This window comes from Artibeus jamaicensis, unplaced genomic scaffold (assembly GCF_021234435.1).
Source record: "Artibeus jamaicensis isolate MK-2021 breed Jamaican fruit bat unplaced genomic scaffold, CSHL_Jam_final contig_1015, whole genome shotgun sequence".
NCBI classification, from domain to species: Eukaryota; Metazoa; Chordata; class Mammalia; order Chiroptera; family Phyllostomidae; genus Artibeus; species Artibeus jamaicensis.
The window spans coordinates 15,469,680-15,491,788 of NW_026521194.1; the positions used below are offsets into that span (position 1 = coordinate 15,469,680).

Here is a 22,109-nt window from a genome sequence, read left to right on the forward strand (position 1 = left end):
CATACACATCTGTAGCCGCACTATAATTTTGTATAACATTTTTGTCACACTTTTCCTTTTTTCCTTTATGACAGTCTACCACCCAGTTTCGATAGCCTACTACTTAGTAGACATCTTAGTTTTTATTGCTCATCTAAGTTTCCTAAATTTGTTCTACTTGAAGAGAGTTTCTTTAACGCTCCTTGGTCTCTCCAGGTGTTTAGCATTTCTCAGCCCTGACATTTTTAAAGCAGCAAGTCCAACATTCTCTCACGTAAGTAACGTCCTGTTTACCTTGGAACTTTGCCTGATGAAGGACAGGCGGTCCACGGAGCTGATGTCCAGGAGGTCCTCCACGCCGTCTGCCAGGCCCGAGAGGGAAGATCGCTTCAGCCAGTTTCCTGTTTAATAATTTTGTTGGGAATTAGACCATGATAGCATGTTTCCCAAATGGATTCAACTGAAATGCCAGCATGTACCCAATAAGCAATGGAAGTTACATGGCTTGCTGTAAACAGAAATGAAAAGAAATTGCTTTCAGTGTACATGCTCTGAATCTGAATGTTTGTTCAGTGCTGGACTGTAATTGTAATAGTAAATGACCAAGTAAGACCGGGACAGAAAAAAATTAACCCTCTTAGGTGAGTAAAACCATAATGTGTCCCCTTCTCCTTGATAACGTTCACATCTCCCAGCAAGTCCTGTTGATTTTCCCTCCAAGTACCTCTCAAATTTGACCACTTCTCTCTGTCTACATGGTCACTACCCAGTCTAAGCTACTCCTCCTGTTCCCTGGGCCATGATCTGTCTTATGTACTCAGGCTCCCTCCAGTATGTTTCCCACGCTGTGATCTTTTAGAAAAAGTTTTTGTGCTTATGTTCAAAATCCTCTTGAACATCCCACCTGGGCTCTGTGGGGCTGCAGGAATAAACAGGTCACCTGACCTGCATGCTCTGGCCCCAGTCGCTCTACCAGAGTAAAACAGCCCCTCAGTTCTTCCAATTCCCTTCCTCCTGATATTTCCGCACACTTCACTGCTACCACCTGGAGTGCTCTCCTTCCTTCCCTTAAGTATCTTGCAGATCGTAACATAACTTCCTCCATGAGACTTTCTCTGATTCCTGCTCCCCGTACCTCCATCACTGAGGTCAGGTCTCACTGTTGCATACCTTTACGTACTTTGTATATTTCCCTTATAAAGTCCACAGTTTGCAACTGTAGTTAGTCATATGATTATCTGCTTTAGTGACTGTCATCTCTTCTAGATTGTAAGCTCAGCAATGTCAGGCACTGTGTGATTTTGCTCACCTTTTTATCCCTGCTGCCTAAATAATGTTTGCATACTGTAGAAGCACATAGTAGGAGTTTGAGAACTATCTATTAAAAAAGGAATGGATAAGTGAATGAATGTGGTCAGCCTCAGCCTTTGATCTGAAGGCTTTCCTTTCTCCATCCTACCATGCATTGCTCTGCTTTAATTATGAGTTTATCTGAGGGCATGGCAGAGAATAAGAGAATCTATAAATAAACACAGACATACTTTTACCTATGGGAAGTTTAAGCTTCTTCCGAAGGGAAATTCTGCGGGACCGTGAGCGGGCACGCCGGTCAGACGTGGTCCCTGAGTGGGCAGTGGTGCATTCCGAAGTGTCCTGTTCTGACTGGCTGCTGGTGTCACTGGCTGCACTCTGAGATTTGAACATCTTGCGCCAGAAATCTTTCCGCCCCAGGTTACCCCCTTGCATTTGTTCATCACTGAGAGCAAGCAGAGGTGAGAGTTAAACATCTGAGACACTTGTGAAATTCTCTTAAATTTCTTTCAATCCTCTTCCAATGAGGCAAAAATAGGCGACTCATTCAGAATTTATCTTTGAAGGGCTGGGATTTGGAAGGAGTGGGGGTGGAAGGAGGAAGACCAAGGTTGTGTCTTTGAGCTCTTCTTGGAAACAGTCATATCTCAACTGTCAAACTGACATTTTTTTCAACCTTAATAAAAAGACTAAATATTATTGCAGGTGTTCATCTGCAGGTGTGAGTCATAACAGCAGAGGCACTTACAGTGTCAGTAAATATTTAACTGCTGTGTGACGTTCCCTGAGGCATGTGCAGTACTGGATCTTATCTCCCTACTCTAGTACAGTATAATTCTTTACCTTGAAAAAACTCAGAAAAATACTGAAATAAATTAATAAATTATATGCTATCACCATATCCAGGTGTTGCATCATCCCACAATTGCTCACTAAGTTATTTTTTGAGGGGAAAACTCAGTTTTGTTTTATTTTTTTAATTAACATTTTTTATTGTTGTTCGAGTACAGTTTTCCGCCTTTTCTCCCCAGCCCTCCCCAGCACCCCAGCCCTCCCGACCTCCCTCCCCTGTTCCACCTCCCCTTGCTTTTTGTTCATATGTCCTTTATACTTGTTCCTGCAAACCCTTCACCCTTTTCCCCTCTAATCCCCTCCCCTCTACCCTCTGGTCACTGCCAGCCTGCTCTAAGTTATTTTCATAGTGCCTAATTATTTAGCTTTCTTAAGTCAAAGAAACTTAAGTAAGGTTTAAAAATAAAAATATTAGTCCAACTCAGTAAGACAAATGGGAACCTCTTCAAAGAGATTTTCGACTAGGATTTTCTACAAGAGAAAAAGAAAACAAGTGGCCAGTAGAATGCAGACTTTCGTTTCACTAGGAATTTTTTAAAAACAGAAAGGGAGACAGTTGAAATGAGATCCCTATTTTCACTCATCAAATTGGCAAAGACTGTGGGATAAAAAGGAAACCAATGGTTGTTAGCATACTGCCAGCAATGAGATAGAATGAGCGTACCTTTCTGGAAGGAAATTTGCTTGTCCAAAGCCTATATATATATCCATGACAGAAAAATTCAACTTCTAGGAAGTTATCATAAGGAAATGGGACAACATGCTAATATATAAGGTCAAATGCTCATTGACATATTACTGATCAACACTGAAAAATTAGAAATAATCTAAATGTTCAATTCTAGGAATACAGTTAAATGAATTATGGGACTTCCATATAATGACATGTTCCACAGTCATTAAAATTCTATTTTAGAAAACTACTGATATGAGAAATGTTGATAATATATTGCAAAGTTGATTGGTAGGGATCAAATCAATTAAATAGGACACAGCAGATTAATAAAAAAGTATAGGTGTAAGCATGTGTCTGAGTATTATGTGTATCTGTGCTAAGAAATGTACCTTATGAAACATACCAAAGTTTACCATGATTATCTGTATTGGATGACATTCTGATTTTAAAACTATTTTTCTCTATGTTTTTCTATGTCTTCCACATTCATGAATTTTAGCAACATATATTACTTTAGTAATTTGGAAACAAAAGGTTATGGAAAATAGAAACATGATAAAATTTGTGAGATTTGAGGCTTTGGGGTTAAATCTGAAATCTACCCAAAATTTGATAGTACTGTATAAAGCAATCATTTTCTAGAGATATGTACAAGGGGATCCATATTTTTTCTCTCAAAATCTCATCAGAAAACTAAATAAATGTTTATTATTTTTTTAACTGAACTTATTGAGGTGATACTGGTTCACAAAACCATATAGGTTTCAAGGGTACACTCAATAAAACATCATCTGCATCCAGCACCATGTGCCCATCGCCCCACACAAAGTCTCTTTCTGTCCCCATTTCCCCCCTTTCCCCACCTCCACCAACCCCCCACCCTCTTTTCTCTCTGGCTATCACCACACTGTTTTCCGTGTCTGTGTGTTATATATAATGTTTTCTGGTTAATCTCTTCACCTTTTTCATTCATACCCCCCAATACCCCTCTCTTCTGACAGCTGTTTTATTTTAAACCAGGGCATTCGGTTTATCAAATGTGGTCTGAATTTAAATCAGCCTTTTTGAGTTGGACTGCTCAGTAATTTTTATACAATGATCACAGAGCATGAAGCATTTCTCACCATCAGAGAGTGTGGGACACCATGATGCATACATGACTACATGGTCTGAATAGGAAAACATCCACGAAGCTATAATTCATCAGTTTTACCAAGGAGTGTGCATCAATAATGAGTTCCAGAGAAATGAGCATATAGAACTGCTTTTAATATTACTCAGTTAATGTGACTTTCTTGTAAGGAGAGAGAAGAAGAGAAGGCTAAGGAGTGGGGAGGGAGGGGGAGGAGAGAGAAAGAGAAGATAAAGGAGGAACAGGCTCATCCACCCACCTTCCTTTTAGCTAAACCGAAGACATCTGGCATGCTCACCTCCTGGACCACCTCAGATCGGGAAAAATATTTGACATTCTGTGACATCCCTTCAAGTGGAAATTTTTATGTACAGGTGTATTACAACCTGTATCTTCATTGGAGGGGAAAGAACAGACAGGCACTAAAAGCTGAGAAATCAGGTGGGGTTTATGGAATACTGAAGAAAGGGAATGAATATTCTGTAATCTAGAAAACTAAATTACATATGAAAATAAACGGTTTTATTTTTTAAATCCAAATTACTATTAGATCATTCTTATCAGGTTAGCTCAATAGCTAGTGTTATTTTGGGGAAAAGTCCTGCTTTTTGGGGGCAGATTCTCTGTGTGAGAAGTTTTATCTTGTCTTATGGCTATTCGGCAACAGAACTTTGCCTTTCACATTAATTTTTTTTCCTTAGAGCTTAGGTTTGGATTTTTACCATGTCCTTAAAGACTTCATTAAAGAAAAATCTAAATCTCAATTTTGAAAAAGTTAAAGAAAACAAGAGTTTAATGGTAATCTGTCAATTCTGTCTTTTCCTTGATTGTCATTCATTCATTAATTCAACTATATATTAAATGCTTACCATGGATGAAACCTCATCTAGGCACTGGAGCTTTAATGGTTAGCAAAAACTCACATGGTCCTATACACTTGATTTACCTTCTCACTTTTCTTTACCCATTCAGAGGCAGTCGTTAAGATTTTTGAAAGGCCGTAAGAGCTATATGTGTTCTTTGAAGGTTTTCTGTGGATTATTACCAAGGTCCTAATTTGATGACTGTCATATCCTTGATTATGGAGAGAGGATGCCATAAAAGGAACAATATCTCCAGAATTTCTGGAAGCATAATCACTTAATACTAAATCAGGGTTCCGGGAAATAAAATTATGCACATGTTTTAAATATTGATCATACCACTTGTATAAATAGTCCTCAAAAGAAGAATGAATGCAAATGAGCCCAGGCTATTTATTTGGTGTCTATAGTAACCCTCACATTTTCTGGGGATACTAACTTCAAGATGCTTTTGGTTTTGCCATTATGAAAAGTAGAGATAGACTGATATCAGAGGTATCCTGTTGGAATGAGGTTGATCATTTGTGATTTGAAACTGCAGAGATTAGTGGCTTTGGGAATGAAAAGTAAAGGGCAGAAGAAAGGCAAAGTTAAAAAAATGAAAAACAAATAGCAGTTTGGAAAACAGAATTTCTTCCAGTGGGAAGGTGCTCAGCCCACTACACTGGACACAAAACTGATGCTACTTACTGCTCCGGAGTCTGTGAGGGTCGACCGGACATGAAGCTGCGACATTCCTCGGGTGCAGAGGACACCTGGCCTTTATCCACTATGCTTCCCGCCTCTGACCTGTGCAAATGGTAAATTCCATTACTCACAGCAGAGCAAGATGCCACTTTTCAATATTTCATATACTTCATAACACTCTGCTACGATCAACCTGTATGGCTTGCAAACCCCATGTCACCAGAGTCTACATTGGTATGAATTTTATATCCTACCATTTGACTCATGATCTAGCCACACTATTGCCTAAGACTACCACTGTTATTGCTCACAGAATCATTCATTGCAAGCAGGATTTTAAGTTCTGAAGTTTACTTAAATCTTTGTAAGTGGCATTTCTTATAAAATAGTCATATAATAAATTCATATTAATTTAAAATAAAAACAACAGGGCACTGATCGGTAATTTGTCTTTTGTCAGGTTAACATTATTATTTACTGAACAGGATGATATGGTATCTGTAATTGCTTTTCCTTTCTGGACAAAAATCTGTATGATCTATAGAAGAAATGAAAACACAGATACAATTTTACTATATAATCAAGAGCGATGAAGTGAAGTTCAAGTATATGGAAATCTGAGATTAACTGAGCTCTCATTCATACAGAGATAGGACTTACTGGATGGAAAACTCACTCCTTTCCTACGCTGCAGCTGGACTACCACCAGCGAGGCCGCTTTTGGAAGACAGTCCCACCATCCCTGCACTGGTGTTACACACTGTGTTGGGAACCCCATGGACAGAGTAGTGGAGGATCGTGTTCTACAGACACAGACGAACACTAACATTCAGAGAGCACAAGTTTCCAACCTTTTACTGCCTGCATGCTTGGATTCTGGTTCATTCTCCTCCACCTTTTTCCCTGGTGCCAACTTCTCGGCACTGTCAAGTAGAGCACTGAGGGCCACTCTCCGGAAGACATTCCCATGAGCCTCTTTGATAAACTGGACCAGCTGACGGATGTCACAATACAGACCCTATTTGGACGCAAGAAGGAAAATGTGGGGAAAGAAAGATAATTGTGTGATTGTTTAGTCTTTACAGGAAGAGGAAGTGAAGGTAATTCTTTGGGCTTGGATGAGCACTGGAATCATACAGGAAAAACAGTTTCCTAGATGACAATGATGGAATCCCTCCTGTCCACTGTTCCTATAGCTATGCTACCAAGAACCGTGTCTGCCATTCTAGTGTGAAAAAGCATGGTCAGCATGCTTCATACTCAGAACGTTGGCTGTTATCATGAGACAGATATCAATATATGATTTTAATTACTGGATTCCAAAGCTTTAGTTCTTTTTTCTACATTTTGACTTCTAAAGAGATGTCTGCAAAAAATGCAATTAGAATTTTGTTTATACTAGAGATTTCAGTTCTTGTTCAGCTTCACCAAATTTTCTGCATCGTGGTAAAACTGTTAAGTCCTCTATACACTTCTGACAGAGCTTGATGATATTCAAGGAGCCTGATATTTTGCTGGATAGATTTAACATACAGCATGTATGTTACAGCCCATTGGAATGTGAACTTGATTGTGAGATTAAACTGATGCAGGGCTACTAAAACCAATGTATTGATAATTTAATATTTAAAGATATATGCAGGACTTTTGAAAGGGAGAGATATTAAATTTTGTGCTCAGTAATTCCCCCTTTCCCTTGCTTCTTTAAAAAGGCAGTTGTATTTTTGGGGGGTCTTAGGGAAGGTTCAAGATAAATCAGAACACAGAAGCCTAAAAACACTGACCTTGATAGCCTTGGGTTTCAAAACCTATGATCATTGGGACAATCACGCCTATGATCTTTAGGGAAGCAGAAGGAACAGCCACTAAGAAAAACACAGAGACAGTGTCCTTTTTTAGGTCCTATGGGCAGCAAGAGCCTGTGCACTCACTCTGCTCTCTGGCAGCTTCTCCATGAAAGGGGCAAGGCCCCAAAGAGCAAGGGTTCCAGACTTTCCAGAGTGCCCAGACCTTAGGTCCTGACTAAGACTTGCAGCCCTCTGTGAAGAGGGAAAACTCAACAATGACTGATGTTCAACTTCTGGCCATTCTGGTGGTATAGAAGTTCAAAGTCCAACTGAAGATGATTTGAAGAAAATGAAGAAATACAGTATTTCTTCTATACACGAGTTTATACACTAAAGCTTTATAAATTGTCACATATATTATAATCAGCTTGTTACATTATTTCTTTCTTTGACCAAAGCGAATGCATGGGTGGCATCCATGTGACCCTCAAGCTCCAAAAACATTGCTGGGGTGGCTTTGACAACCAATAAAATTAAATTCCCCTTGGTTTGGGTTTTTACTCTGTTTATCTCGAGATAAGTGAATAGTTTCAATTGTTTAGAATAGCTCCAAATGACTTCCTTGGTTTATCAGATAGTGTCCATGTGTATCAACAGACTGACTTCTGCACAGGAGTAGCTAACAAATCGGTAAGATAGACAAATATTTCTCTACTCCCCAGAGAGACCTGAATCCTCCTCCTGACATCACGTGTGTCAGCCCCGATGTACAGTTCAGTATCCCAAACCACAATCTCCTTGGCAGCATTAAGAACTAATCTTTGACAGTCTAGCTTTCTCTACTTGTGGCTTCAGTGGTTTAATTAACACAGTCATTTATGAAGGGTAGCTAAAAGATTACAGCCTTCTATTAAAAGAGAAAACAATTTCAGCAGCATATTTGCATTAATTTTTAAAGTAAGTATGGTTTCAAAAGATGCTTGGTAAAACATTCTTTAATATTTCATGATCTAACATGCTGAGCTCCAGCACCTTCTTTCTCAAAGACTCAAAAGTACTTTGCAACTATTATAGGAACCACCATGAAACCTCTGAGACAGAAGAGGAAGAGAAGTCAATTTGCAGTTCAGAGAAAGAGTAACAAGGAGAAGAGGTGACCTGCTGCTACTCCACCATGAGTTACTGGTAATGTTGAAAAAACAGATATTTTAACTTTAAAGTGCAAACTTTTAGACTTCAACTTCTCTTTCCCATGGCCCATGACATGAGAACTTTTCTCCGAGCAGAGACAGGGAACTCCTGTGGGAAGAAAGGGTGAGCTTCTCACCAGATTCTCAGGGCTGTGCAGTTCATGTGTGGTCGAAGCGCAGCGTGTGATGAGGGACTTAAACATGGCACTGACGATAATGCCTTCCACATTTTGGGCTGTGGATTTGTTGTCCACTGTGGTGAAGTTATTTCCAAAACCAGCCTTGTCTGGAATTCAAAGTCATGAATTAAAGGCAATTTCTCTAAGCTAAACGGTTTGAAGAAGCACTTGGCACTCAGAAAGGAATAAAGGGCTACATGGAATACGGAAACAGAAGATTAAAGATGCCCTTGGTTTAATGACCTTTCCACAGACTTGGAGATGAGCAACTCACAGTCTCCTTCAGAGTCTTTATTGTGCCATATTCCATCGCTTTGTGGAACACTTGTAATTGATCAATCTTAGCCAAGAAAAGAGAATCAACTGTTGACCCTAAGAAATACTTTTAGACCTAGAGTAGTTTTTAAATTGGTAATCAAAAATGATTGGTACTTAAAAAAAATGATTTACTAAAGGATCCCTCATTGGAGAAAAATGTATTTGATTCAGTCTTTTTGGTGGTGAGGAATCATGGTTCTTGGTGGATATTGCTAGGTTTACCAGAGGTAGAGAGGAAGGGGGCCAACCAGGTAAGCTGGGCAGGCAGAGGGAAGGGCCCAGGAGGGGCCTGGAGAGGTATTCTTGCAGGCACTGGAACGGAAAGGAGACTGAGCCCTGCCCAGAGCTGCAAAGGAATTCCAGCAGCTCCTTGTTTCCAGAGACTCTGGACATACAGAGAAGAAAGATCTACAATCTCTCAGAGCTTCCTCTTTCTAATTCATTCACATGTGAAATGCCAGTGAACTAAGGCCACATACCCTCTGTGGCATTTTATGCCACTTTTTCATGTATCCATGGACTTCTTGTAGGGGACACATCAGGTATTTTGGGGGCTTGTCAGAAGATTCCCCAGGGCTTGCTTGCAAGCCACCCGTGGACTGTGGGCTGTAGGGGCCAGGTGTGTGGCTCCAAGGCTGACCAGACAGGGGCCCATGTGTCTGGCTGGCTCATTCGCTGTGAGCCACGTCCATTTCTCAAGAATCTCAGCAGGAATTCATCACCCTAAACTCATACAATTTAGTATCACTCTGTAACTTTCTGTGTCAGCTGACAAGGGACAATCCCTAGATTTTACATTAGAAAGAAATGGACTAGTCTATGCTTACAGTTTATATAGCTTATTATCGAGATTTTTCTTGCATTCTTAACCATGATTCCCACACTTTCTTTTCTCTCTCTCTCTCTCTCTCTCTCTAGTTTGTAATGCACTTGGCTTAAAACAGCTTTGATAACATACATGACTCCAGGGGTTCTACAGAGGAGCAATATTTTCTTTGAATATGATATCCAAGCAGTAAAACCTGGGATACAAACTGAAAACTTCTTCAAAATCCATCAAATAGATCTTCACTATAAATTGATCAGCTACTACTACTACTACAAGTGTATATAATACACTTGTATATAAACAACAAAAGCCTATACCAAGAAACTATTTCTTCCCAGGCTCTGATTAAAATGTGTATTTTGCTCAACTCAGGCTTCACACATCACTTGCATTTCATTACTGCATTTGCAGTCAAGTGATATTAAAGGCATTTGGTTTATTGTAGATGCAGTTGGTCTTCCCCTATAACTTTTCTTAAAGCCACAAAGCTAATATATAAATAAAATATTGTAGAGCTGTCTATAGATCTATTCTGCCTTTTAAAAAATCAGTATGTATGTGTGCATATATGTATATATCAAATTTGTTACTGCTATGTTTATATCTACACTTTCCTTGTCTGTTTTGTTTTGTGAATAAAAGCTCCCAGCTCTGTGGCTAGCACTTAACAGGTATTCATTTCTTTTTTCTCTATTTTTTAATTATTGCTTTTACATTTTATTCATTGACTTTTTTTTACTTTAAAAAATTATTTTATTGTTGTTCAAGTACAGTTGTCTGTGTTTACTCCCCACCATTCCTCACCCCCATACCCCAGCCAAACCTACCTCCCTCCCTTGCTCCCACCCCCCTTGGTTTTGTCCATGTATTCTTTAGAGATGTTCCTGAAAACCCTCCTCCCCTTCTCCCCATTATCTCCTCCCTCCTCCCCTCTGGTTACTGTCAGATTGTTCTTAATTCCAATGTCTCTGGTTATATTTTGCTTACTTTTTCATTTCTTATGACTATCTGTGATTATGTGCCCTTGTTTCTTGATATCTGCCTCAGTTGTCACACAGCAGGTCACGTGAGAAAGAGGAATGGTAGGGAAAGGGTGGAGGGACTAATGGTGAGGATGCCACAGCTTTACCAAATTCCCATTTGTTGAGAGAAGTTGTCCTGAGAAAGCATCCAAATATGTCATTAGAGATGATGCACAAGCTTCTCTTGTTTATACCCTATCACACACACACACACACACAAACATACACACACACACATCTCTTTTTCTACATTCTATCCCCAGAAATTTATCTATCCTCTGAAATGCTATCTGCTTCACCTCACAGTGATTTCTCCCAGAACTTGGACTTGGGAGAAAGTAAGCTTTACTTACTGTCAGTGACTGGCTCCATACAAAATCCTAGCAAAGCATGCAAGAAGTCCACTACATTATTGAGGGAGTCCTTGTTCACATAGTCCCTCATGGTTTGGCGGAACTGCATCTTATCTAGCTTGTACAGCTTAGTGAGGCAGTTCTGGGCCTGCAATGAAGGGAGAAAAGTGAAAAAGTCACAGGTACCAGCTTAAGCCAAGGATAGCGTTAGCCCAAGACAGAAGCCTTCAGAATGCAATGGCTTCTACCCATTCCCGCCGGCTGGTGCTGGCCAGCATGGCCAGCCTCTCTTGTCTCAGTAAGAAGTGGGCAGAGACAGGCTGAGCAGTCCAAGTCCTTTACTTTGAGAACGGCTGCTCCAGGGAAAAACCAAAGCTAAGGTCTAACACCGGTGCCAGAGGGAGTTCAGTATTTTCATCAAGATCCAGATTTTAAGGTCTCATTGAAAATAGCTCAAAGTAAAATTTAGGTAGGTGATAGGGTGGCAATCCCAGTTTAGAAAAATGAGAAGGAGCATCCACTCCCAGGCTCAGCTACTTTGAACTGAAGCAGATTTAATGGAGGGGAGTAAAAGGGAAGGAGGTAGTGGGAATCCACTGTCCTCTTATGTGGCCAAAAGGGAGAGATCCTTGAAACGTTAAAGAGGCTCATAGTAAAGGCAAGTCTAGTTTGTTTAGTTACATCTTTGCATTTGAATATGAAAGTGTGGTATTTAGATTAAAGTTGGCCTGATGTACAAGAAAAACAAGTGACCACTGGCCAGGCCCAGCTACTCAAGGTTCTATTTCATAGGATCTCGCAAACAATTTTGCCATCTAGCAGAGAAAATGGTGGTAATCCCCACCATCAGAACAACAACAAAAAAGCCGCTGTCATTAGCTGCAGAAGGCCAGAGCAGGAATGCGCTTGCACTACTCGGGACCCCAAAAGGGTCTCTTGACCTCCTTTAGTGAGAGGAGTATCACTGAAGAAAATATTTCAGTCATATCACCATTTTGACAAATCAAGGCCCAGAGAAAGATTCTCAGAAATTCTGAGAGGGAAAAGCAAGCTTCTAAAAGGATGAAACTATAAATTAGCAAGACTTCATGCTGTGACCTTGTACCATCTCTCCCTGTATCACAACATCGGGTGGATTGACTTTTTTCATTCATCCTTCACTAGGTCCTAGGTCATTGGGAAATTCGGGATTTCATTTCAGGGAAGTTACTGGTTGCTAGATCTCAAGCAAGCTCATTTTTTTTCTTACAAAATAAATGTTGCTTACTATAAAATGAAACTTGCAGAGCACTTAGATAAAATATGTTCTGCCTGAAGAAATATTTAATTATCATTCCATAAACAATTTGTGAAAATCTTCATTACAATAATCACAAAGCACTTTAAAATGCTGGGTTGGAAAGTCCCAAAGTCCAAATTATCCTATCTTTTCTATAAAATATAGCTAAAATGGCATACTTTCAAAGCTAGTTAGAGACTGTTAGAATATCTAAATGAGTTCAATGAGAAGTTTAAGCAAAAATCAGAATATCAAACCTTTACTGGTTTGATTCTAAATGAATAGTTTAAACTTCTCCAAGAGATATAAAACCTGCCAAAGGTGAAATCCCTTGCAATAATTTAGGAGCACCAGTTAATGATCAGATTAATCTAGGAAGCACATGCTGGAATTGCTAGGCACTTTGATAAATATCATTACAATGAGTTTCTCTTTCTTTTAAAAAAAATTATAGAGGACTCCATCTGGTAGAGCTAAGACATAATCTTAATGTTTTAAAAGTTAAGTACCTTCTGAAAATTCAATGTGTTAGAAATCTAGAAATAACTAGCTTCTTTTTAAATTTTATTTATTTATTTATTGTTCAAGTACAGTTTTCTGTCTTTTACTCCCCTCCTAGCCCACCCCCCAAGTGTTCCCCACCTCCCTCCCATTTCCAAACCCCTTAGATGTCCATGTGTCCTTTATACTAGTTCCTGTAAATCCTTCCCCTTTTCCCCTGAAATTCCCTCCCCTCTCCCCTCTGGTCACTGTCAGCCTGTTCTCTATTTGAGTGTCTCTGGTTATATTTTGCTTGCTTGTTTGTTTTGTTGTTTAGGTTCCTGTTAAAGGTGAGATCATATGGTATTTGTCTTTCACCGCCTGGCTTATTTCACTCAGCATAATGCTTTCCAGTTCCATCCATGCTGTTGCAAAGGGTAGGAGCTCCTTAATTAGACATTCCCAGGGAAAAATTCCCAAACTTACATCTCTTGAAGAATGAACAACGTGTTTACTGAGCACGGCTAAGCACATATAATCCCCATAATGAATATTCAACTGGTCTATGAGATCATGGGGTTGTTGCCAGGTGAGTTAGCAAAGCTGAGAAGGCAGGTGGAACACCGACTATACATCCTGATAGGAAATTATACTCGGAACTCTTGGAGAGTGGACTAAGAAGTAACAACAGCCTCTCGAATGGCTTCCGACCCAACTAGCTCTACTTTCTCCAAGTTTAGAAAGACAGGTTCTGGAGGCCAGTTTATGCCTCCAACTAAAGCATGACATTATATTTTAGTGTTTCATTTCATGGAATTGGTCTTCTGTGTGATGAGTAAGGTGGTTTCAGCATGAAGGCTTTATTCATACTGTGGTAGAATAAAAAATCACATGTGTTCAGGTGAAGATGGGGAAGGCAAAGTCAGCTGTTTAATGCCTTATTATTACTTTGATTTAATTTTGGCCTCAAAATCTAGATCTTGGTCAAAGTTCCCAAGTTTCATAATTTAGAAGTTAATTACTGTGGAATATACCCCCATATAGATTAATAAGCTAATGTATACAACATAATTGAATATGAAAGAAACACTATGCATAGATGGATAGATAGGCAGACAAAGGATGAGCAAACAACATGCATGCTGATACTATGTGATCATTTCACAACAAAACCTAATACCAAGGAAAAACAGACTGGCATTAGATTTTGACATGATCCTAAAACTCTGCCATGATATGCCAAATGGCTTCCTGGACTCAAATTTGCACCAAACCCTTATTTTTGGTAAATATTTTCTTAGGACTTCCATTCAAATGCACGTATGAGACAACAGTCCCCGCCCAGACTTGGTGTGGAGATGGGTCGTTGCTCCAACAAGAAGGGAAAAGTAACAATCCGCAGAGGCAAGTGAAAACGAGTGGGCATGAGACCACTTCCATCACAGAATTAGGCTTTGCAAGCCCAAATGCAGAGTTTCAAGTTTCACATAGTTCAAAGGCATTTGATCTCACACAGTTAGAAGTCAAGGTTCATTCTCAAACAAAGCAGCCAGAACATGACTGGCTACTTTTACAGTCCTGTTTTGTCCCAATAAGGGCCAAGTTCCGTATCTAGTCAGAACAACAAATTGAGTCCCAAACTTTGATTCCTTTCTTTAATGCAAAATATGCTTTTCTAGTACCCAGGAATGTGATTAAAAAGTCATTTGTCATAGACCATTGGAAGCTTGCTAAATGTATTCATCATTGCAAAGTTCTTTCAAACCACAATTGACATATTCCAATTACACACCCTTTCACCAACTGGGAGTTGGCCTGTCCTCTGCAGGAAGCAGAAATGTTGTCCCAATTATGCTTTCCTGGGTCTGGGTTTTAGATGTCTAGAGATATCTTGTGGGAATCCTCCCACCCCAAGACAGCATTAATCACCCACATGAAATTCAGTATTCTTTAGGAAACACTGACCCTCATTGTCAAAGGACTCATTCCCAAATTGGAGGGATGAGGGAGAGGAAATGGAATCTACTTTAATTCTCTTACATTCTCTCGGAATACCTGGTGTCTCAGGCGATCTCCAGAGAGCCCTCGGTGTCCTTCTCCACAACCATAGGCACATCCCAAAGACTTCACTATCTTGATGAGCATGGTGAGAGCTAGCCTATGGTTGCTTACTGGTGTGCTTTCTTCCTAGTACCCACGAACAAGGGAGAAAGAGAAGTCTGTTTACTCAGTCACTAAGGTCCTTTTACTACTAAGATCTTATTTTATGATTAAACCGTGTTAATTTGTCTCACAGTGAGCACCTACAACTTGGAAAGTAGAATCATCAAGGGTTCAACAAGCATGCGAATTTTTCTAAAACTTAGGACGTGATTTATTTAAAAGAAATAAAAACATCTGTGCATTTTGCATACCCTGTAGGGCTAACGGATATGAATGGAGACTTCTTTATTAAAAGATATGCTTTGTATCCTTGACAGACTATCAGAAAAACTGTTAGGGAGAGACAGTGGGGATTCTTAGTAATGAAGGCAAGTACGTTTTCCTAGAAGCTCTCATCATTAGTAGGCTTCTGATATTACCCCCAGGCAAGAATTATTGCTAAATTTCTGGCACTGATCTGTTTAGAACTTAGAAATCACATGACAAACACTGACATTTAAAATTTTTTCTAATTTTATACTTTCACCATAGTGAAAATATTAAGAAATTAGTAAATATGCATCTTGATTTTTCTTTTGAAGCTAAATAGGAAGCCTTCCTGCATGAATTATGAGAACTACCATCTTTTCTCTTGCCCCATCTAATCCTTGTTGTTGACGGATTAAATGGGGCAAGAGAAAGCTTCTGTAAGACAGTGTCCACAAAAATGAGTTTCCTTCCTTTATTTCCAAAGAAACATCGGGAAGCTGTTGCAAAGGAATGACACAGATCCCAGCACGGGAGTGCTACTATCTTCGGGCGGTTTCTATCTTCCTTAGCCCTTCTAGCTACTGTCTGCTGTTGACACTGCACCTTGGACTTGAGATTCCGTCTCCTGTTCCCTAATTGCACATCGTGTTCAATAAACTAACTCATCTCTTTGTGTTTCAGTTTCTGACCTGTGAACTGAGTATCCTAGTAGCTTCCCTTCCTACTCCATTGGTTGTCTGTGCAGTACAAATTAAATTTTAAATAAGAATTGCCTTTGAAATTGTGAAGGGCTCTCCCATAGTCACATCATCAGGTTTATACATAAACTTTGGGGTTACATGCATACTCAGATGTGGGTAGGGTGTGAAAGGGTGAGGGGGTTACCTAGGCTGCATATGTCAGAATATGGTAGACTCTCTCTTCCCCAATGTTATGTAGTTGGTCCTACTTTTCTAATCTGTAGGCTGATGGAGTGGTACAGTGCTAGACCCCAGAGATGCCCCTTTTAGGACTGAAGCAGTCATTCTCTGAGCTGCTGGAAGTGTTGATAGCTCATGGCTCTGAGTTTAGTTCCTCTCTGGGCACTGCCCTTAGCTAGAGCAAGCTGCCTCACCCAAGGTTATGCTCTCATTCTGAAAGCAGTTTGTTTTCAATGGATACTCAAGGGAATAAAGAGATGGGGAGTACAAAGGTGGGATCTCTTACTTCACTTGGGGACTACTTTGAGGAGCCATCCCAGATCCAAAGCTTCCTGTGTGGCAATGGGCTAAGGTCTCTATTACAACCACATTGCAGTTCAACTTCTCCCTTTGCTCCATCTTGTTTCCTTTACACCTGACAGATATTGATCCTGAGATGATGCTTCAGGAAAACTTCTGCACACATATCTCCATGACAGAGTATGTTTACTGAGAACTCTACAGCTCAGCTGGTTCTAAGTGGAAGATTCAAACTTGTCAATAGGCATCTATCTGTTCATACATTCATTCATTCATTCACTCTTATATGTATATATACCAATTCAGGAGTGTTTCAGTTTGGATTTAAATCTTAGCTCCATAACCTTGGGCAAGCTATGTAACCACTCTGTGCCCTACAAAATGGGAATTATGATAATAGGTGTCTCATAGAGTTGTGATAATTAAATGAATCAAAACGTGTAAGGCACATAATACTAGCAAAACAAATGTTAATTATCATTACTAGGTATGGGGCACTGCTATCCTTTGGTGTAACTTTGTATAAATTAGAAAAGTATTCCTCTGGGTGGATGACTCAGGGATGGGTGAGCCTTCTTAGTGGGTGCAGCCTCTGGGTAAACAGCTCAGTGAGCAAAGCTTGGACCAGACTGCAGTCCTGACGGACCAACCCCCTGAGCCCAGCCTCTCTATAGTGCACACACAGCCAGAGGCAGCAGTGCTCAGAAAAGGTCACCTTGGACAAGGGTTGATTTGGAAGACGGATTAACATACATTTTTGAATTACTACATGTTCTTTAAAATAAAATCCTAGCTGCAAAAGCTCTTTGTAAATATCTATTTGGGTTTGTATTTTGTTAGACTTTCCTATGACATTGGGTTTTAGGTTTCTCTCACAGATGACATTCAGAAAGATGTATCCAGCTACAGGTCAAGATCAGGACAGATATTAAATAGCATTTCAAGCTCTCATACTAGTCAGTGGCAAACAAAGAAATCAGATTTTCTTTCTGAATTAATCAATTCCCCATGCTTCTGGTATTTACTCAGTTGCAAAATTAGATAAACCCTCTGATTTTACTGAAAATAACAGATGGGTTTGGGGAATAACAGAACTGCGTGAATCACAAATACAATAGACTTGACCTACAGTCAGGTTTTACTTCCTAAATTATTTGTACTGCAAAGAATACTATTTTGTAGAACTTAGTATAGAACACATACCTTGGTGGCTGTTTTTGACCACATAATGTTATTTAAAAATTCCTATACTAACCCAAAGTCATAACTTTGGTCAAAATAACATATATTATCAGGTATCTAGTATAATATCCAGATTTTTAAATAGGCAAGAGACTTGGCAGCTCTTCAACAGAAATTAGATGGAAATACTAATTGGGTAAAAAGTATATATAGAAACAAAAACATAATACTAATAATGAATCTCAGATACCCTTAGGGTATATAGCAAAGCTCTTATCAATTTAGTGGGAATATCTATATTTTACTGATAAAAGCTTATAAAAATTTCTCAAGTCTCCTTCTTGTTTTTCCACTTCAAAATTATAATGGACATACTGCCATCTATCATCTCTTTTAGTGGCCAGCCTAGATAGATAGGTAAAAATAGATACTTTAGTATCCAATTTAGTAGGAATCTAAACTTACTAAAGTAAGTTTAGTAAGAATCTCATTGTTTGCTGTGTTTATAAATTTGGTCCTTAGAGATTATGTTTGGCTGCTAATTCTCACATAATTGCTGACGGAATGATCCCTTCAATTTTAGGGTCCAATATAAAACCCCTTGTGACCTCTACCATCATTTAGGTGATTTTCATCTAAAATAAAATCTGAGGATGCTCAAATTGTCACCAGTGATGTATAAGGAGCTAAGAAGTGGAGAATCTTAAGTATCAGAAGATACAATTTGGATTGGAAAACAATATATATATGACTATACCAGGATGAACCTGAGGAAAAAGTTTAGAAACCCAAGAATATTAGGGCAGAAGTATAGAATCAGATTCCAAGAATGTTAAGAAGATAAAAGTAAACAATCAGATGAAGAAACACAGAGGACAAGTGCACATTAATCATGCATCCAGTGGGACTGGAAAGAGGTGGAGAAAAAAACTATAAAAGACAAAGGAGCATTGTAACACCTCTTCAGGTATAAATACCAGATAACCTTTAAGAAAAAAATTGACAATTCATAGATTAGACAATATGCAGATGGGAGAACTCTGCACAGTGTAATCTTACACTTATAAACACTTGACTTAATATGTCATCTGTTAGATCTTCAAATCTGTTGTTGACTGCAATTTCTTAACAGCATTTTTCACTAAAACCCCAAACTGAAATCAGTATGTTATATGAATTTAAGCTATGGTAATTCTTTCATACAAACTAACTTAAAGGAGAAAACTAATTCCTGATGTTAAGTAAGAGATCATAATCCAAGTGCTTGAGGGCCAAGGGAATTAAATTAAGGAACAATCAATAATAAGAAAGCTAAAGACACTGGAATGTGATGACTGAGATATGAGAAAACAAGGCTAGCTTTCCACACTACTGCCAATACAAGTGCCAACTAACCCAACAAAAGTTTTCCCCTTCTTTTTCCTGATTGAAGTTGATGGCTCCAAAAATGTATTCACTACATGAACAGAAAGATTCTATCTTGAGGAAAAATAAAACTGTGTGTTATAAACTGAATGTCGATATCTCCCCCAAATTCAGATGTTGAAGCCCTAACCCCCCAGCGTAACTGGATTTGGAGATGCGGCCTTTGGGAAGTAGTTAGGGTTAGATGAGGTCATGAGAGTGGGGCCCTGGTCCAATGGAATTAGTGTCATAAGAAAAGAAACAAAAGCTTGCACTCCCTCTTTCTGTGCAGAAAAAAAGAGGACATGTGAGCACACAGCAAGATGGCAGCCACCTACAAACCAAGAGGAGAGACCTCAGAACGAAGCATACGTACTTTGCACCTTGATCTTGGACTTCCCAGCCTCCAGAACTGCGAGAAATAAATCTATGCTGCTTAAGTCATCCAATCTATGATATTGTTATGGCAGCCAGAGAAGACTATAACACTGCTCAATTAGGGCAGTCCCTGAAAGTCTTGAGAAAGAGGCTATCCTTGGTGGCAGACTGAGAATTATGGCAATGTAATTTATAGGAAATGTTCTCCTGCAGAAATAGCATGACCAGGGAATTAGGCCTAACATTGCTTGGATGGCAATGGTCTTTGCATTCAGAGTACAGGTTCATTTCTTTCCACTAGTGCCTGCTAAAGACGTAATGACAAGATTTCTAGACTTACCAGTTTCTTGCTCTAGTGACTAGCTGTTGTTCTGAGTCGACAAATTTCTGAGAAGCACACATTAGAAAGGAATTAGGGGCAACATTCATGAGGACACAGAAGGTAGTTTTCACTCATACCTTTTCTTGGTTCTTATCATTCTTCTCATAAGGGCCGCCTCCACCTCCTCCACCTCCTCCTCCATCACCTCCTCCTCCTCCTCCACCTCCACCTCCTCCTTCTTCTCCTCCTCCATCTCCAGCTCCACTAACTGAAGGGCCCCCAAAGCCACAGGAACTTCCAGATACTCCTTTGAACTGGAAAGTTCCCTCACTTGGTCTTTTTTCCACAGTATCATTTTCCTTGTTTTCACTCTTCTTTCTGTTCTTTTCTACACAGGGCACCACACCAAGTTGAAGCAAGCATTCGACAATGTTTAGTGCCACATCACAGATGCGAGAACTGATGTCATGGTTAAGGACAAGATAAACAGCCTTCAGAACCACCTAGGAGAAGACAAAAATAAACAGAAAGTGATTAAGTTACTTAGATTATCTCTTCCTACATAGATCAGTTATTCTGTTTAATCGATTTTCTTTAGGATGTTCTACGAACTCGAGTATAAATAATTCAGATAATTTTTCAGATGTTTCTATCCAAGTTAGTTTGAGACCTTATTTATGTGCTTAATATAGAATATAAAACACACAAAAAATTAAAAATGCATGTATGTATTATCTCATTTAAGTATTCCCAAACTCTCCATGCTATAGACAGTTAATAGGGATAATGAAACACAATAAATTAATAGGAGGGTAACTATTTGCCAGAATGGAAACATGTTCAATTGCTTTTTAAGTCAAAGTATTTTAATACTCTGCATTTTGACCTCTTAAATAATGGATAAAGAAAAAATGACTGCCTTTTGCACATTCACAATTGTATCATTATTTACCCTTCAATGTTAAACACAAAATATTTGCATTTTTAAATTAAGTTCTATTTACTTTTAATATTTTAAGTTACATGCTGAGCCAGATTCCCTAATGTGAAATAAAAATTTTTGTGAAGTATAATTGTAAAATATAACAACCTTTTCATTTGCTAATAACTATAATCAAGACAAGCATCCTTTAGAATGCAAGTTTAATCTTTTTATTGAACTTTTGTTCATTTTCCCTTGCTACACAGAAGGTTTATAGTCATGTTGCTTTTATAACAAAAGAAAATAAACTTGAGAATTTTTTTACTCTCATTATACAAAAAGAGACTTAGCAAAAACACTCACACTTGGGTGTATTTATATATGTGTGTTCAGGATTCACTAATGTTTGGGGTTAAAATATTCAAATCTAATGTAAAGTTCTCAAAAAAAAGGGAAGGTGCATCTAAGAAGGTTAACACATTTGTGAAATTTTTTATATGGGTGGCTTTTCATTTTAAGGCCCACTATTTCTAAAGCACTGATACGCTCAATTCACACAACACAGTATAAACTGAACCAAAGAGTCACTATCCTCCAAGCTTTGGTAAGAAAAACTCTTGCTCCTTACTGAGAGATCAAGCATGCCATTCTTGTGAACAAAGTTATTGGTCCCATCAATGTGGTCTGTGTCCTCCAAGTAGCTGTAGTTTATGCAAGAGTCCGTGAGGCTGCGAGGCAGGTTCGCACAGGCCAGGGGCTCGTGTGGCATCTCTGGGATAGGCACCTGGTTGCAGAGCTTCCTCATATGCTCGTTGAAAAAGTCTGCGTAGCCGACATTGAACGACGCCAGTGTGGTATTGAAAGTTGCAACAGTGATGGTGGAGATCTGGGATCTCACTAATAAAAGGAGAGCAATGTCTTAGTTTTCTCCACATTAATCGGAAACATCACATTAGATACTTATACCATTATTTAAATTGTAAGAAAAATGTGACCACAATCACAGCTGTAGCTTTACAGATTGCTTGATTGATAGTCCCAGAGCTGTTCTCAATTCCCACAGAACTGCTGCAGGTGTTATGGCCATGAAATGAAGATCTGATAAATAATGAAAAATAATGGTTATAGAAAAATGTGAATTCCAGCTAGCTTCCTTAAGACCCAGGCTAGAATTTAGTTTATGTCTAATAGGTGGATTTTACCCACTGTTAAATGACATAACTTATTAATATAGTAAAACTAGTTGAAGTATTTCCCTACAAGTCTGTGGCTGTTTAAATATTTGGTTTTACCTAGTACATTCAAGCAATGACAAACAATTACTCTTTTTTC

At 39.0% G+C, this 22,109-nt stretch overlaps 1 protein-coding gene across 3 annotated transcripts in view; it reads right to left on the minus strand.

Moving 5' to 3' along the window:
- Positions 1-22,109, minus strand: part of UNC80 (unc-80 homolog, NALCN channel complex subunit) — a 180,608-nt gene that overhangs the window by 125,052 nt on the left and 33,447 nt on the right. Inside the window, exons 12-20 of one of the 3 annotated variants that reach the window (XM_037166055.2) lie at positions 21,406-21,674; positions 19,993-20,358; positions 14,993-15,124; positions 11,179-11,326; positions 8,615-8,763; positions 6,352-6,518; positions 5,504-5,602; positions 1,521-1,735; positions 274-380 (exon numbers count right to left, since the gene is read on the minus strand). In XM_037166055.2, coding sequence (XP_037021950.2) covers positions 274-380; positions 1,521-1,735; positions 5,504-5,602; positions 6,352-6,518; positions 8,615-8,763; positions 11,179-11,326; positions 14,993-15,124; positions 19,993-20,358; positions 21,406-21,674 — 1,652 coding nt within the window. Of the gene's footprint in view, positions 1-273; positions 381-1,520; positions 1,736-5,503; positions 5,603-6,351; positions 6,519-8,614; positions 8,764-11,178; positions 11,327-14,977; positions 15,125-19,992; positions 20,359-21,405; positions 21,675-22,109 lie in introns of all 3 variants that reach the window. The other 2 variants (XM_037166053.2, XM_037166054.2) reach the window with 2 other exon arrangements.